The sequence below is a fragment of the Conger conger genome, chromosome 13, assembly GCF_963514075.1.
Source record: "Conger conger chromosome 13, fConCon1.1, whole genome shotgun sequence".
NCBI lineage: Eukaryota > Metazoa > Chordata > Actinopteri > Anguilliformes > Congridae > Conger > Conger conger.
The window spans coordinates 19,285,690-19,303,932 of NC_083772.1; the positions used below are offsets into that span (position 1 = coordinate 19,285,690).

The 18,243-nt window shown below is 50.0% G+C and overlaps 1 protein-coding gene across 2 annotated transcripts in view; it reads left to right on the plus strand.

The window, feature by feature from the left end:
* Positions 1–18,243, plus strand: part of LOC133107982 (transcriptional coactivator YAP1-like) — a 36,934-nt gene that overhangs the window by 10,205 nt on the left and 8,486 nt on the right. Inside the window, exons 3-4 of one of the 2 annotated variants that reach the window (XM_061217357.1) lie at positions 9,480–9,598; positions 12,024–12,137. In XM_061217357.1, coding sequence (XP_061073341.1) covers positions 9,480–9,598; positions 12,024–12,137 — 233 coding nt within the window. The remainder of the gene's footprint in view (positions 1–9,479; positions 9,599–12,023; positions 12,138–18,243) is intronic. The other variant, XM_061217358.1, reaches the window with a different exon arrangement.

Below are 18,243 nucleotides of genomic sequence, written 5' to 3' on the forward strand. Positions count from 1 at the left end.
ATTTTTTTTCACCCAGTGCTGCCATTTTTGCTAGTTCATAGTGCATTAAATACTTTTGACCGTAGATAACTTTCTAAGTGAAAATACTTCTGGTTATTTGTATGTATGTAGCTGTTTACAGTGCTAATCCTTGTCTATAGCATGAACATCGTGAATGGTCTCTGGTCTGAATGTTAATCGTATCACAGGTTTTAATAGTATCACCGTGCTCCCTTGTTTTTCCCCCACTTGCCTCTGATCTGAGTAATGCAGTCTGGACATCTGAAACCTCGACATCCCGATTGCTTTCCAAGTCCAGGCTGAACCAGATTGTTACTGTCGAATGAGTTTGGCTTCCAAAAGCCAAAAGAAACGGAGAAGAAAAGCCGTTTGGATCGATTGGCTGTGTCTGAGGACCGGCGGGGGGGGGGAGATGATGTCACAGAAAGATCCCATGTCTGGTCACAGATGGTGAGATTACCCCCTCACCACGAGCACTCTGACTCCCCTTTAGAAATGGCTCCATTGACTTGGCATGGCCTCCGTGGTTAGTCAGCATGGCACAGCTCCAGCCCGGCTGCTCTGACTCATTCTTCTCTGCAGCTTTTTTTTTTTTTTGTTATTTGAAACCGCTGCAGTGAATCAACAGCGCAACATTTTGTTACAGCTTGTTCAGAACAATGGAGAAACTACGCTTCCCCTTCGCTTGTGTGCAGGAATCGGGGGGGGTTTTCTTGGAAATGGAGATGCTAGTTGCTGTGTGAGAAAAAACGCTCTACCCTGAGAACGGCCCGTGTGGTGTCACCTACCGGTTACTATAAACTTACCTGGCCCGAAATGGAGTTCTCACCGGTATCGGTGCTGAGAAGCAGAGTACGTCCCCCTCCTCAGTCCGCATATGGGTGAAGCACCTTCACAAGCAGCATATTTTCCTCTTTAAAAAAATAATGTGCTTTCCTATTCAATTGCCTTGGACCGAATGTGACTTTATAGTTGAACCAGAACTTTCTAATACTAAAAGTGCCTTCATTTGACCTTGTGAAGAAGGGACGCTATTGAAACGTAAGGGCAGCTGGTCTATGGTTGAGAATCTTCTTAAACTTTGATGTGTGTTTATTTCTGTTGACCTCTGTGCGCAGTTGTGTAAAACGCAGTATTCAATTTCAAAGACACATAATTATCAGATTGGGTTGTAAAGTAATTAAAATAACAGCTGTTTGTAATGAACCAGTTGATATTTATGTTAATTTTACGACACTCGTAACCCGCACAATTACCAGTAATCGGAGTAGAGGAGTTGCATGTCACTGTTCTTTCGAATCCTCTGCAACGAAAGCTGATTTTTATCTCCCGGTTTGTAGTATCTTCCAGGACCCGATCAATCACTGCATGGTAATAAAATGCTTTTTGGATGCGTTTCCCGGTCACCGAGAAGCGCCTTGTCCGGTTGATGCAGACTGGAGTGGGCCGTTCGCTCCACACAGTAAACACTCTCCCTCTCTCCAGAGCTGTGCGGTAGCTTAGCGTGCTGCGGAGACCACGTAGCAGCCATTTCACTGCTGACCAGAGTCTGGTAGAGCCCCCATCACTGCAGACATGAATGCCTCCACTGTCCCTAGGAGGCCCGGCTTGTTTTCACAACTTACAACATCAGTTGAGAATAACTTTAAAAGAAGACACGGCTTTTTAAATTGTGTTTGTAGTTTAAAAAAAGAGCTGGGTCATTTCATATAATGAATACTTGGATATTTAGGAAATTTGAGTGGGATGTTTTTTTTGTGCTTCTTTTAATTGCTTTCAAATGGAGAGGGGGGGGGGGTTGTGTCCTGGCTGCTGTTTTTGTAACCCCTTAAGTGCCGAAACATTTGGATTGTCAAATGTCTGCGGGATATGTGCATAGAAGAACTTCTTCAAAATGGTATGCAGTAAAGACCCTTTGCATTTAGTTTTTCTTAGAATTTATTTGAAGTTTTCCCTTGTTTTTAAGGATAATTAAACTGCTGTTGAACTATCCAATTTCAAGCCTAGATGGTGCCCAGATTTGTGAAAGTGTATTAAAAACCCTCCATGACAGCTTTTTATCTCATTGGTAATAGGACCTCAGCGGCTAATCCTTTTGGCAAACTGTGACTGATCATTAGCATACAGTATAACTTGGTGCAGTGTACATGTGAAAACCATTCTGGACCGTGACCTAAAATTACTGCATGTTTTTGAGCTGCGAGTGCCTTCCTGCGACTTTTCCCGAGACGCACAAAGTCGTCCTGTAATTATGAATCGCTTGTAATTTTATGTAGGTTTTTTTGTGGCGTTGTATTTTTACATTCGACTGTATAATTGACCGAAATAACTGCACGCATTATGTTGCCTTGGCCATGGTGTCTGTACCGCGGGCAGCCAGCCCGGAAGTTTCCGGGGATTGTGAAATAGCTGGACGTCCGCCTTTTCCTCCTTTTCCTGAAAAGCTGGGCAGCTGATCAGACTCCCCCCCCCCCCCTGGCCACGCAGGGGCCGTTCCCGACGTTCCCGGAGCACGCTCCTTTTTTTAGCGAGCCGCGGTGGTAGGAGACCTCCTTCAAAGAGGAGCTGAGATCCTCCGCGGGGTGGCGGGGGCTGGGCGCTGATCGAGGGGCAAGGAGGTGTTCTGCGTCTGTGATGTTCGCTGATAGACGGGCAGGGAGGGGTTCTGCGTCTGTGATGTTCGCTGATAGAGGGGCAGGGAGGTGTTCTGTGTCTGTGATGTTCGCTGATAGAGGGGCAGGGAGGTGTTCTGTGTCTGTGATGTTCGCTGATAGAGGGGCAGGGAGGTGTTCTGTGTCTGTGATGTTCGCTGATAGAGGGGCAGGGAGGTGTTCTGCGTCTGTGATGTTCTCCGATAGACGGGCAGGGAGGTGTTCTGTGTCTGTGATGTTCGCTGATAGACGGGCAGGGAGGTGTTCTGTGCAAGCCAGCATGGAGGTGGCAGTCCTCACTTCTCCTGTCCTGATTGGAGCTGGCCTCCCCCACCTTTCACAGTTCACCCCAAAGTTCACTTAGTTTTACTTAAAGTATGTCTGTCCATGAAAGCTGATGTTCGTGTGCCTTGTGCAGGATGTCCAACCAGTGTGCGTGAGTGTGAATGTATTGACCCTTGTATGGCATAAAGAAATGTTTTTAGCTTTCAAGTGGCTCAATCTTGAGATCAAAACCGCTGAACGGCACATCTCTACAATTAACTTGTGCGGTCAAGCTTTTTTACAAAATGGTAAACCTCATTTAAGGAGGGTTGATTTCAAGCTGAGCCTGATGTAATTCATATTATGATAAAGATAATTCACGGTTGGCCATTTACACCGAGGATTGACCTATCATTAGTTTTCCAGAATAGGTTTGAGTGGAGTTTTTTATTTATTTATTTTTATTTATTTAAAGAGCTGGTTTCCCAGACACTGATTAAGTGTAGTCTTGGACTAAATTTAGTTTTGCATGGGAAATCCCCATTAAATTTGGTCTAAGATTAGGCTTAATCAGTGTTTGTGAAACCAGCCATGAGAGAAAAGACGCAGCGAATCATTGCAGTTGTGTGGGGAACGAAAATCTCCCACAATTCCTTGTGATTAATGCGAAAGTTTAAAGGGGAGAGAAGGGCCACTGTTTCAGCCTCTCAGGCTCCAGTGGGATGGGGACATTGTGTGCAAAAATCAATTAAGCGCAGAAAGGTTTAGCCAACACGAGAAGAGTCGCCGGCCCCTCCCCCCCTCCCAGCATGTGACTTTATAAATAACGCAGCGACAATAAACACCAGCCTGATAATTACCCATCAATCCCGCCGGTGTCAGCCGCGGGGGCGGGTCTGGAGCCGGCTCTGTCCCTCTCCCTGGGTTAACGGGTCCGGTTCTGAAACGGGGGCGACCGTCAGAATGCAGGCGGGAACGCGGGGCGCGTCGAAACCCGGGTTCCACTCCGTCACAGAACCCTGACGGCGTCCGCCTGGAGGGGGCTGTCTGAAGAACCAGGCCGCACCGGAGAGGTGGAGAGGGTGGTGGAGAGGGCTAAATGGGCTTATGACCATGTCTTCTTGGGGCCCAATCACAATCATTTTTTTTTTTTTTTTTTTCTTTAGATGGTTGCGCAACCCTTGCTCAAGAAATGACAAAAATATTGTTCAAGTTACATGACATGAACATAACTGAAATGATTCACAAATCCGGTTTTATTATAGTTTTTTTGGGGGGTGAAGTGTTTGTTTTATATTTGAATTCGTCATTAAAATTAAAAACACAAGGCTGTGTGTGTAGGTGGTTCAGCAGACCAGACCAGCCTGTGCGGTTTGGATGGGGAGAGAATTCCCAGGGTGTTTAAAAGGGCGCTCGACAACCACATCGTCATGAACATTGCTTTTAATTTCACTGAGACGCAAGAAAGAAACCTCTACCACGCAGCCACTGTTACACAACATCCATCTTCCCGACTGGCCAATGAGAGCCTGTGTTAGAGACAAGGGTGTGGCCGTGTTTGTGACCTTTCACCCTGTGCTGCAGCGCTCAGCGGTGGGAAGCAGAGACCTCTGGGTGTATTGTGTGAATGAGCAGGTTTGGTGGGTTGGAACCTGTTGTCAGATGGCTGGGCCCTGTGTAACTCATTTACCAGCACTGAGATTTAAATCTGTGCAGCCAGCAGTGCTAACACAGAGTTTTGAAGATCTGACTCTGCTTTAGTGTTTGACACAGCGCAACCCTGAGTTTTAAAGGGAGAGCCATTAGGCAAACAGGTTTTTGAAGGCGAGAACTGGGACTGCGGTTTCACCCATTTAATCTATCGCTTATCAGTTTCTCTCCGGAGAAATCACGAGTGCTTATTCGCATGTGATATGCAGTATAAGCTGCTGGCGAGTGCTTAAGATGTAAAGCCTGCCCCGGAAATTTGAAGTGTATAGTAGATGTGTGCGCACGTTTTGTGAGGCAGTGCGCGGTGTTGAGTTTGCGTTTCTGCTGTTCTGGCCTGCTGTTTACCTTTCTCAGGGCTGTGTGTGTGTGATTGGTCACAGCTGGGAACCATTGTCTGAGTAATACACACACATCCGTTTCGACATGTTAGTGTTTATTTGTGTGTATACAGACACACACACACACACACACACACACACACACACATATTCAGTTGAATTCACAAACACACACGCGCACCCTCCCACACAAACCCGTAGTCACTTGCGTGTGCACATACACACTCATAGGCTCTTACACGTGCGCGCGCGCACACACACCTGGGCACGTTCTTTCTTTGATTGACTTTAGTGACGGCAGTGTTGAGGTCATGTGACACGAGTGGCGGACAGTGGAGAATGGCAGGATCTCTGCTGCTCTTCCCAGGGCTGTAATCAAGCCCTCCTGTGGCATAGGGGCCCTAATCTGCCTAGCAACAGCCAAAACACGGCTCTTTACAACCATTTTTTTTCCTCCCCAGTTGCGTCCACTTATAATGGAGTTGGTGTGTGCTCGAAACCTTCTCAGTCTACAGGATTTTGGTATCGTTGAAAAAACGCAATTTTGGTATCATTGAAAAAACGCATTCTACCTGTTTGGCTTTTTTTTTTGAGGCGGGGTGGGTTTGTAGCGTTGTGTTAAAGTATCGCCCTCGGCATTGGCGTGAGCTGTTGAAAGGTACGTGGTCGTGATTTGTCTGCCTCTGAATAGCCCTGAAGTGTGGGGGTCCATGCCCTGGATAGATGCCTGTGCATTAGAATAGAACCCCCCCCCCCCCCCCTCCCAGTCAAAGGGCTTAATTATTGTGTGCCCGCACCCCAGAGTAACAGAACGCTGGCTGTCCCCAGCCCAGAGTAACAGAACGCTGGCTGTCCCCCACCCCAGAGTAACAGAACGCTGGCTGTCCCCCACCCCAGAGTAACAGAACGCTGGCTGTCCCCAGCCCCAGAGTAACAGAACGCTGGCTGTCCCCCACCCCAGAGTACAGAACGCTGGCTGTCCCCCACCCCAGAGTAACAGAACGCTGGCTGTCCCCAGCCCCAGAGTAACAGAACGCTGGCTGTCACCCACCCCAGAGTAACAGAACGCTGGCTGTCCCCCCGCCCCAGAGTAACAGAATGCTGGCTGTCCCCAGCCCCAGAGTAACAGAACGCTGGCTGTCCCCCGCCCCAGAGTAACAGAATGCTGGCTGTCCCCCCGCCCCAGAGTAACAGAATGCTGGCTGTCCCCCCGCCCCAGAGTAACAGAACGCTGGCTGTCCCCCCACCCCAGAGTAACAGAACGCTGGCTGTCCCCCGCCCCAGAGTAACAGAACGCTGGCTGTCCCCCCACCCCAGAGTAACAGAACACTGGCTGTCCCAGGGTGGAAGGTAAGCAGAGATTTCCTCCTGAGACGTCCTGCGTGAACTTCTCCGTTTGCCAGAGAGCGCAGGAGCCTGACGGCAGGGAGGGAGTGTTCCAGCCTCCCCTGTCTCTCTTTTCTTTCCCTCCCTCTCTCTCTCTCATTATAGTGTCAGAGTTTCCACTGTGGACAGAGGTGGGGGAAGGGGAAGAGAGAGGGGGTCGGGGGAGAGGAGGGGGGTCCCGGAGCGAATCGGGGCAGAGCAGCCAGGCTGTCAGTAATATTCCGAGGGATTGCTTCCGTAATGTTCCCCCCCCTCTTTTCTTCCTTTCTTTTTTTGTTTGGCAGCCGATCCCTCCCCCCCTCTCTCCCCAACCAGCCCTTCTCAAGGGCCTCTACTGAGGGAGAGCTGTTATTTTCTGTGGTGTGTGTGTCTGTGTGTGTGTCTGTGTGTGTGTCTGTGTGTGTGTGTGTGTGTGTGTGTGGGGTGCAGGGGGGTGGAAGGGTGAGGGTATTTTGGAGGGGGGTGGGATTTGGCAGTTCCTTTGATCAGTAAAGCATAAACAAGAGGGGGCTTGAAATGGGTGGCTTTGTGTGGGGGGAGAAGTGCTGACTCAATCTCTTGCGCTCTCTCTCCTCCCTCTCTTTTTCTCACCCTCTCTCTACCTCTCTGGCTACCTCTCTCTCCTCTCTCTCTCTCTCTCTCTCTCTCTCTCTCTCTCTCTCTCTCTCTCTCTCTCTCTCTCTCTCTCTCTCTCTCTCTCTCTCTCTCTCTCTCTCTCTCTCTCTCTCTCTCTCTCTCTCTCTCTCTCTCTCTCTCTCTCTCTCTCTCTCTCTCTCTCTCTGGGAATCTGTTAAAGCTGTTTTCTCTCCAGCTGTCAGTGTGAGTGCTGGCGGTGTGAGCGGTTCCAGGCCGGTGTTCTAGAGAACCGGGTGGAACCGGAGGACAGGGAAAGCTGTGTGGAGCGCTCTGGCCCCGCCCATCGTGAGGGGGGGGGGGGGGGGGGGGGGGGGGACGGCGTCTTTAAAAGCAGTTTACGGCCCGTGGCGTCAGGCGACGGATCTGAAAGGAGCGATTCTAATGAAGTGTGTTAATTTCCTCAGCGGGGAGCGTTTCCTCGCTGGTCACTGGTGCCGGTCACGTTCGCGCAGCAGATGAACCACGTGCTTTCTCTTTCTTTTCTTTTTTCTCCTTCCTGTCTTTCTCTGTTTTTGAGGCTGGGGGGGGGGGGGGGGAGGGAAAATAAATCCGTTCATTCTTTCGCTCGGGCTGACTCGGTCCCGTTCAGGACTCCCGAATTGAAACGGTTTCCCAGCCGGGCGGGTTAGCGGCCACGGCAAAGCGTCTGATCTGCGAGAAGCCGTATAGCCTTGTGTAATCACCACCCCACCCTCTCCACCAAACCCCCCCCCCTGTCCTCCTCCTCCATTTGCATTTTGGGAATGGCCACTCTAAGCAGCAATAAAAGAGGGGAAAAAAATAAATAAATAGAGGATGAATGGGGTGGGTTTTGGGTCGTAGCTCAGCCCTCTCCTTTGTCAGCCAGGTTGGGGCTTTGTACGTGTGGCGCCGGATCGTTAAAAGAGTCTGACGCCACCCCTGTGTCCAGTGCGCGTCCAGGAACGGGGGAGAGGGAGAGAGGGGGGACCCCCTGCGTTGAGCCCCTGCGTTGAGCCCCGGGACTGGGCCGTGCTGAAAGGAGGGGTGTTGGCCTGTCAGAGAGGGGCTTCCTGTATTGGCTTTCAATCGCTCAATCGAGCAACGAGAATCAACAAAGCCCTAATTACCAGTGTCTCAGGAGGGCCCAGGGCGGCCTAGCCAGGGCCCCTCGGAGATGGCCGACTCATTCCCCCCGGGGAATGCTGGGAGGGCCAAAGGGGGGAATTGTGGGTAGAGAGAAGGGTTCTGCTTGTTAAGGAGCTCTTGGATTGAAAGGGCTAGTTTGTGGATTAACTGTCCACTGTGTCACATTATTCTGTCTATTTTTGCGTATTTATTTATCTGTTTAAAGATCTGTATGTCTACAAAATAAAATAAAAAAATTATAAAAAAAGGTACCAGGTGCTTGTGAGAAATCCTAAGGGCTGTGTGAGTGTGTGTGTGCATACGTGCATGCAAGAATGAAGTTTAAAATCAGAGGTCCAAGGTTTTGTTTCCTCTGCTATGGTTACCGTGGTTATCTGAACCTTGCGTTACCATGGTTTTCTGAACCCTTGCGTGTGATGGGTTGTATCCAAGTGGCGCAACTACCTGATAAAAATGATTTATGAAGGGAGCTTAAACCGTAAAAGAGCAAACTCTGATATCCGTAGCGCTTCAGTGCCGTGTGTGTGCGTGTTTCATGACTGTGTGTGGTGAGCGTAGCGTTTGGATGGAAGGGGGGGGGGGGGGTGGTTCTAGGTTTAGTAGGTCACCGTTGAAAACAGTCCTGGCATTGAATCTTAAGTTCTTAATTAATCATATCAATTAATTTAAGGTAGTTCATATGAAAAGGGTGTCATGCTGCAGAAGTGGCGTGTGCTCTTGCTGTGCTCTTTCTGGGACTGCGGCAGAACCCCTAAAACTTGGAACCGTCAGCCATTGTAAATTTGAAGAAAAAGGTCTTCGCTGCGGGACAGGACTATATTTAGCCAAGCAGACGAAAGCGGATTTGTGTTTAGTGGCACAAGCCATGATTTTGGGAAAGTTAAGGGCATGCCGTAGGGGAGTCTGGAGCGCACACACACACACACACACACACACACACACACACACACACACACACACACAGCCCTTCAGTACACACTCCCCTGGGCGTCTTAGATCCGGCTAGGACTTCCGTCCAGTAAAACACATTTAATTGGGTCCTCGCAAAATCCGTTGCATCATCTTTAACTTTGGCTCACAATGTATTCATTTATGGAGTTAATGTGGTAACCTATAGATTTATTGTCTATTTTAGCCTTGTTGGTCTATGAATAGGTGATTATTAAACAAAGTACCAGCAGCAGGAGGGTTGGATTGCACACTTCATTCTGCCGTAATGGGGCACATCTAGAAACTTCAGTTTACTGTAATGCAAGTCCAGGTAAATAACTGGTTGCCCCTGACTGCAGACTTTTCTTTTGGGGGGGCCGGCTGTGATTTTGGCGGCGTCCTGTAATTGCGTATGTGATGGAGGTTGACCTCTGACCTTTGACCCCTCTCCCTGCAGTCACCTGGACCAGACCACGACCTGGCAGGACCCTCGCAAGGCCGTGCTGCAGATGAACCAGGCCGCCCCCGCCAGCCCTGCTAGCGTCCCGCAACAGAACATCATGAGCCCGGCCTCGGGTGAGTCCCCCTGCCCCATACACCCCCTAATCACACACCCCCGAATCCTATACATACCCCCACCCACACATCGCTATTCCTGCCCAGAATCACATGCATCCCCCAGTGTGCATTAACCAGTCAGTCTTCACCCCCCACATTATCATTCACACTCCCACCATTACATTACATTATTGGCATTTGGCAGACGTTCTTATCCAGAGCGACGTACAGTTGATTAGACTTGGCAGGAGACAATTCTCCCTTGGAGCAATGCAGGGTCAAGGGCCTTGCTCAAGGGCCCAACGGCTGTGCGGATGTCCTAGAACTCAGAAGGCATAATTTCCCAGACTAAGATGTAAAAACTAACATGGGTGCAACAGAATTATTATTTTTTCTGTTACTGTATCTGATTCAAGAGTTTGATATCTCAGAAATGAGAACACCTGCAGACTGAACCCAACCCCCATCAAGCTGTGGCTTTTCAGTGAAACGGAAGTAAAAAAATAAAAATAATAAAACCCAGAACAATGAGAACCTTGGAATAAAACAAGCAGTGGTGTCCTGTCCTATCCAGAAAGGGCCGATGTGGGTGGCAGCATGACGACACCAAACTCAACTTATTCAGCTTAATCAGTCTCTGCCAGGGCTGGAGCCGGACCCCACCCTCATTCCAGCCTGTCGAAACCCCTTCCACTCTGTACTGCTTTACCCTGGAACCCCCGACCCCCACCCTCCCCAAAGTAAGGTGGGCGCGCCCACACCGCATATTTCCCACCCTTGCAGTAGCTTGGATGACCACCCACCCCCCCTCCCTCCCCAACCTCACCTGGATACCTACCCTCACCACCTCCCCACCCCACGTTACCCCGGATCCACCCTGGGAACGGCCCCCCCTGCCTGGGCCCATGTAGTGTCCTGCCTGGCTCCCTGCTGGGCCCTTTAGAACCACTCCACCCCCCCCCTGAATTTTCCCAGGGGGGGTATTTATTTGCTCTTTCATGAGACAATGGCGACAACATTCCACATTGATAAGAACATCGTCAACAAGTGCTCATTCGAATGATTTTTCCTAATTGTTAGCTGTTCCTACGGACTTCCCTGTGATGTAATGTAATTGCGATCTGTTCACGGAATCACAAACGCTTATGTTATTCTGTTTTCACCTTGAGTCATATTTGTGCATCGCTCATTAACTGACCCTGACTGTAGATGAAAGGGCGGGCTTTGACCACTGGAATATCTTTAAAGTGCACCAAGTTGACCAGAGTTCAGAGTTCAGGATATTAGCTTTATTTACACTTATTCATTGGAAAAAGCCATATAGACCATTATGGGTGTTCAGGTTGGTGATTTAGATTTCGGTTTGTTCTCTGAAGTGAGGGAGTTGAAGTGGAGAGGCCCCCAGCCCTGCCCATTTGAGTGGCGGTTGGGTGTCATTTATGGGAAGCTGCCTTGCTTAGTGTCCCATGTGAAAAGCACCTGGGGTGTGGTATGTGTGTGAGGCAGAACCTGCCCTGGCCTGTTGGACATGCTTGGGGAGGAGTGCCTGTTGTGGCAGTTCTGTCCCTAAGCACCACCCCCCCCACCCCACCCCAACACCCCCATCCCCCATCACCACCCCCGCAACGGTGACTTATGCTCCCGTGACCACGCCCACTGATATCCCTGATAACACCGCGGGCCTCGGTCCAGGCCTTGTTTCTCATATTTATTTACACCGTAATCGTTTTTCGTAATCAGATTAATCAGTGGAAAAAAAAAAGAACACCAATCAGGAAATTAATCATTTTGGCACTTTGAAATGTTTCTGGGTTTGGCTTTATTGCTGAAGATTCACTCCCACTTTACCCCAGAGCGCTTCCTGCCAGGGCTGTGTCGAAGTGTCCCTGAGCAAGACACCTAACCCAATTGCTCCTGACGAGCTGGTCGGTGCCTTGCATGGCAGCCAATCGCTGTTGGTGCATGAATGGGTGAATGAGAAGCATCAATTGCACAGCGCTTTGGATAAATGCGCTATATAAATGCCGGCCATTTACCATTTGTGACCCCAGCCATCTGCGTTCGGCTGGCATGTTTAGAGCCTCAGGAATTAATATTTCAGTTTACTTATTTTATTTTGTAGTGCTTTTCACGGAAGACGATTACAAAGACGCTTTACAAAGTTACAGAAGGAAAGAAGAGAAAAGGGAAAATACCTGAGCCCCCAGATATCATTTCCTGCTTAATCATCAGGAAACGTTACATCCTCGCTTGCACTAGTAACAAAGAACAAAAAAAGAAACCAAAACCAGGCGTTAGTCAGTTGTCGGCGCAGCCTGTTTGACTGGTACCTCGTTTCCTTGCTGGCTGCGTACGGTGAAACCGTGCGGTTTTGGGACGCCTGGCGTCACCCGCCCAACGTTCTCACCGTCCTATCTGTCCTCCATCTTGTCTCCATCCCCAGGCCCTCTGCCTGAGTGCTGGGAGCAGGCCATCACTCCGGAAGGGGAGATCTACTACATCAACCACAAGAACAAGTCCACCTCCTGGCTGGATCCACGGCTGGACCCGCGCTATGGTGAGCAGGGCTTCATCTGACCTCCGACCTCTGACCTCTTTAGGTCGCTAGTGCCGAAGGCCTCTTGCGCTAATTTATTAGCACTGGAAAGTGCAGCTGGGGGATGTAGTCATGTTCTGCACTTTAGACCGTCTGTGTTCCCTGGACTTCTTGCTGTTTTGCTCCTCATGCTACTTGGAATTGTGATATTGGTTACGAGGAAACATTTAATGGTTTCCCGAAAGCGGGCTGTTTCAGATTGAACCTCTTTGGCAGTCGCTGTGCGCGTTTCTGAACCACTTCAGCCCTGCCTCACGGCTAGGGCTGCCAAATCTCGAGTTTTACTCTGAACGCAGAAACGTGATTATAATTCACTCCCCCCATCCCCCCACCCCCCCACCACTGCGCACACCGTGCCTTTAACAAACACGCCATTTTTCCCCACTTCAAAATGTAATGTACATCTCCTACCTGGACACATCAGGACATGCACACACACATACTCACTAACACGCACACAGTATGTCCTTAAAAGCCCTGGCAGTTTGAGGTGTGCCATGAACCCATGTTTCAGGTCATGTGATGTTCTGCGCAGTAGGCGTGGCCTAAGTACCCCCGCCCCCTCCACAGGGCAGTGACCTCGCCCCTCAGCTGCAGGTGCCACAACTCATCCCTGACTAGATTTGAGCCTGTCGTGGTATTGCGTGTGTGCATGTTTGCCTGTGGTGTCTGTTTGTGTGTGGGTGTGTGTGTGTGTGTAAGCTGAATTGCGGTTTAGTTTAATGGTTAGGGGAACCTGCCAAGTAACTCTGAGTGTACTGTGATTTGACTCCTGGGTACGCACCTGAACTGTTTCAGTAGACACTAAATTGTTGAACTAGACTGTGTGCTCTGTGCAGGTCCCCCCTGATAAGCCCGTCTGCTAAATGCCTACATATAAAAGTATTACATGTGCAGCCAGGGGAGAAGCAGAGAGCCTCAGGCCTTTCGTGTGGCAGTCAGAGGGTGGTCCTCAAACCCAGCAGCATGGGGGGGGGGGGCAGACCCAGCGTTTCTAACGGAGACTTTCTGCTCGTGTCGGTATGAGTCACCGACACTCCGGAAATCAGACCCCCTCACAGGGTGGGCTCCTGTTCTCTGTCAGAGAGACTCACCGGGAAGGCATGCGCACAGTCACTGTGAACCGTGTGTCATTGATGCAGCAGGTGTGTGTGTGTGTGTGTGTGTGTGTGTGTTTGTGTGTTTCTATGCTTGGGTGTCTCTGTGTCTCTGTGAGTGTGAGTGTGAGTGTGAGTGTGAGTGTGAGTGTGAGTGTGAGTGTGAGTGTGAGTGTGAGTGTGAGTGTGAGTGTGAGTGTGAGTGTGAGTGTGAGTGTGAGTGTGGAGTTTCCCAGTCTGATGAGGAGGAATCGGGGAGTGTAAAACATGGTGTCTCTGAATGGAGAGAAGTGGGGGGATTATGGAGCAGGCAGCTGGGGGGGGGGGCATGGGGGGGGGGGTTAAGCTCTTTGAAGATTTATTGGTGTTGAGCTCACAAGGCTGGTGGCCCGCTGATTTCTGCCACTAAGAACTCAACAGAGAGAGAGGGAGGGCGAGAGAGAGGTGGCATGAACACGTTTTGGACTACAAAGGAAAGTTTTACGAGGATTTCAATGCGTTTTTCCCCCACTGGTTGATACAAAGTTGCATCCATTGTCGTTTCTGAAGCCATCCGGTTTTTCATTTTATTATTATCATTATTTAAGTCATATTATTATTTGTATGCAGTGAACTTTACCAGTTCACTCTTCCACGTTCGCCCACTGCAGTCTGCTTCATTGTGCGCATTGTCACGGCTGGCCTGTGAACTGAATTGAGCATTGTTTGGGTGGAAAGTTTTCAAAATCTGATATGCAGCAAGGAAAAAATGGATCACATTTTATTCAATGAATAGATACAGCCCCCCCATCCAGTGCCCAAAACATGGTGCTGGAAACCGGTGATTGACTTGTGGGTGGGTGGGTGGGTGGGGGGGGGTGCACCTTTTGCTGGCTCCACTGCAGCTGTGGTAATGGGGGCTAATTTGAGCTGGTGGGGGAAAAGGAGTGAAGCCCCTTTAACAGAGAGGCTGATTTCACACACACACACACACACACACACACACACACACACCTCTGCATGAGGCCCAAACCAGGGCTGCTCAGGACCCAGACAGACCTGAGTCTATGGCAGCCTCCTTTATCCCCAATTCAGCTTTTAATCTGTACCAGACCTTTTCACTTAAAGAACAGAGAGAAAGGGAGGTGGGGGAGAGCGAGATGTGGAGGGAGGGAGAGAGGCAAGGAGAGGGTGATAGGGGAGAGGAAAGAGACTAGCAGGGAGGGAGAGAGACAGAGGGGGGGAGAGGAAAGAGACTAGCAGGGAGGGAGAGAGACAGAGGGGGGAGAGAGGTGGGGGGGGGGGCTGAGTGAGAGACCAGGATCGAGAGAGAGGTGGGGGAAGAGAGGGAGAGGTGGGGGGCTGGGAGAAGGGAAGAAAGGGAGTTTGGAGGAGGAGAATAAAAGCAGACTGAATAATCCGGCGTCTCCCCTTTAAGAGGGGAGGCGGGTGCAGGAGAGCAGGCCGAAGTGTTACTGGAGGTCAGCTGGGAGAGGGGCGGGGCTTCACAGAGAACTGCCCCTCTGGCTTTGTCTGTTGTACAAGGGAGACCGAGGAAAAGTGTTTTAGAAAGCTAGGCCTTTATATATTTATATATATATATATACACACACACACACACACACACACACACACACACACACACACACACACACACACACACACACACACACACTCTCTCTTCTCTCTATCTCTTGCTGCCACACACCTTTCTATTTGCCTATAACAAAGTTCAAAGCTCAATGCAGTTTCTTCCAAAAGAGGAATAAAAAGGAAAACACAAACAACTCATGACCTGTAGGAAGACCCCCCCCCCCCCCCCCCCCCCACCCCTTCCCCCCCAATTTGGCAGTTTGGCGAGGGAGAGTTGGCACCCAGTTGGCAGAGCTCTGGGTGATGTCACAGTTGTGAAGCCCTCATGTTTTCCACTGGTTCACAGAGCCAGCTCTGACTCAGACACTGGCTCCTCATTCCCTGCTCTTAGCCAATCACAGTGCACTCGATGGGAAGTAATCCGGTTTAGTATTATAGTCAGCAGATTCACTGCATTACTGGTGTCATAAACAGAGCGTTTGGACATCTTGTCTTCATTTCTTGTGTTTTTATTTTCTTTAATAAAAGAAACATCACACTCCTGTGTGATGGGGCATTGGGGGCTGGTGCAGGTCCCTCATTGTCAGAAGGAAGTTTCAGGTGTGCGGCGTGATTCTGCCATACGATTCCCTCCTGTCACATCCCTGTGTGACGCTCGTGCTGGTTGCTAGTGCTCTCTGTGGGGTTGCATTATAAAAAATAATAATAATAAAAGGGGGGAAAAACAAAGTAAATCAAAGATGGGCCTCTGCCTCTGTGTAGTGTTTCACCCTGTCGCTCGTCCTTCCCCAAACCCCCTTCCCTCCCTCCCTTTCTCTCTCTCTCTCTCTCTCTCTCTCTCTCTCTCTCTCTCTCCGTCCCTCTCTCTCTCTCTCTCTCTCTCTCTCTCTCTCTCGCTCTGTCTCTCTCACTCTCTCCCCCCTCTCCCTCTCCCTCTCTCTCTCTCTCCCTTCTCCCAGGTAGAGATCCGTGCCACGGTGAACTCTCCGCGGAGACTATGTTTCCGTGGTTACGCTCTGCTTGTTGTTTGTGTACAGTGGTTGCCATGGCAGGCTAGTGCTGGCCTGTGACCGTGGAGGTCCCCCCCCCTCGTTTGGGGGGGGGGGTCGCACTCCCAGCGACAGTGCCCGTGTTAGGGCTAAGACGCTCAGCAGGAAGAGGCGTCCCTTTAACCGTTTAAGCCCCAAATTTGATCTGGTCACCCGGGTGATTTCACGGCTGCAGAGCAGGGTGTACAGAAACTTTATAGAACCCTCAGTCATAGGTGTAAAGTGTGAAAGCTCCCCGGTTTCTTCTATGGAATCACAGGGTTCCCGTTGGAACCATTCTTTCTGAGAGCGAAGGCCAGACAGCGAGGCGTAGCAGGCTTTTTCCTCTCCTCGCGCAAGTAAGCTATACCAGTAACTTTTTATAGAAAGAGAGTAAACCTGTGTTGCTTGTGTAATGATGTAATGCATGAGGTGGAGGTGGGGGTGGGGGTGGTTTGACCCAGGAGAGGCAGTAGAGACATGGAGGAGGGAGGATGGAGTCGGTACTGTGTCCCTCTCAGCGGGGAGTTGAGCGTGAGCACACAGAGAGCAGGAGAGTACACGCTGATGAGATTCGCTGATGCGGGGGCAGATCTCTGCAGGGCGGGGCAGGGTGAAACCGCCACCGCATGGATGCGCAGCCTGTTTTCATTGGTCGCTGGCGTGCCAAAATAAACAGGCTTTCCTGCTGGCTGGCTGCCTTGCGCCAACACCCCTACGCCCCACCCCACCCCGCCCTGTCCTCCCTCTCTCTCATTAACGTTAATGTGCAGGGCCTGCGTGTTGCACCACAATAAACAGGTTCTGTTCTCATGGTGAAGCTGGGTGATATCTCCACACCGTGTACGCACGCGTGGAACGCGCGTTTGGGCTCACCTCACAACGCTACGCTAGAGTACGAAAGCGAGGCGGTCACGTGAACCGCTTATTCCTAATAAAATCTCTCATAATCTGTTCTAGGTAATAAACCAGTGCAAACCAATCGTTTGCTCTGCGTTGGAAGGTTAAAAATTATGACTTAGTGTGTTTTTGGTAAATGGTAATTGGCAGGCATTTGTATAGCGCCTTTATCCAAAGCGCTGTACAATTGATGCTTCTCCATTCACCCATTCATACACACACTCACACACCGACAGCGATTGGCTGCCATGCAAGGCCCCGACCAGCTCGTCAGGAGCATTTGGGGGTTAGGTGTCCTGCTCAGGGACACTTCGACACCACCGCCCGGGCTGGGGATCAAACCGGCAACCCTCTGACTGCCAGACGACTGCTCTTACTGCCTGAGCCATGTCGCCCCCATTTTTGCAGCAGTCTGCTTTGTGGATTCTGAATAGTTATTAACCCTTTAAGGGGCAAGATCACAAATGGGTGATTACAATGTTCCTAACTGAACATTACGTACTAAAGCTACTGATGGAACAATCACCTCTGGTAATTGAAAGCAGTGGAGTTCTAGAACGATGACACAATGTTTTATAAAAACATAAACAAAAACCTACTCTTTCAAAGGGTTATGGATGTAACACTTTGCCTGCATTTAAATAGCTTATTTTGTCATTTCTAAATAGCAGGTTAGTCATTTTGATGAATTTTGACATACTCTTAATTACCTGACTTAAGACAGTCGTCACGGTTGTCGCAACCTACGTTATGTACTTCAGAGTTTGCATAAGGCAGGACTGATGTAGTAAAATCCAGTCACGTAAGACTCAGACCCTGCTGTAAAACTGAAAGTATGCCTCAGGTGGGGGGTGGGGGGTGGGGCCATTGCACAAACCGTGATTACACAAGAGCCGGAAGCTGAGTTTGGCCTTGCCCAAATGGGTTTATTACCCTTTTCCTGCACCGAACCCGTGCATCGGAAATGCGCCCTGAAATAAAGATGACTTTAAAGCTGTTGCCGATGCGTGTTTACCTCGCGTTATCGGTGGGCGGGCCACATCACGTGAACAGGCTACTCTCTGAACCAACTTCCTGTGGGCGTAGTGATGCTTCGCTGATAAGTGGCTCAAAGTGTTGACACACAGGGACATATCAGGTTTTACTGGAATGATTATTCTGCCCGGACCGTCAGTGCGGAGTGCTAGCACGTCTGGCTCCAGGCCTCGGGGCCTAGTTCACTCTGGTAACAGTACTTTCCGGTTATTTTAAGCCTTCCCTGACTGGAAGTTAATTATTCCTAAGTTACACGGTTAAACTCGAAGTCCTTGAGTTTTCACGGTCGTTTTCCCATTCACAATGGACCTATTCAGTTGGTTTCGATCGAGTGCTGTGCTTGTGCGGGGGGTGGGGGGGGTATACGTTTGTAGCTTTTCTGCACGTTAGCTGATAAAATCGCTTTCCCAGGGTGAGTTGAGGCTGTTGTTGGTA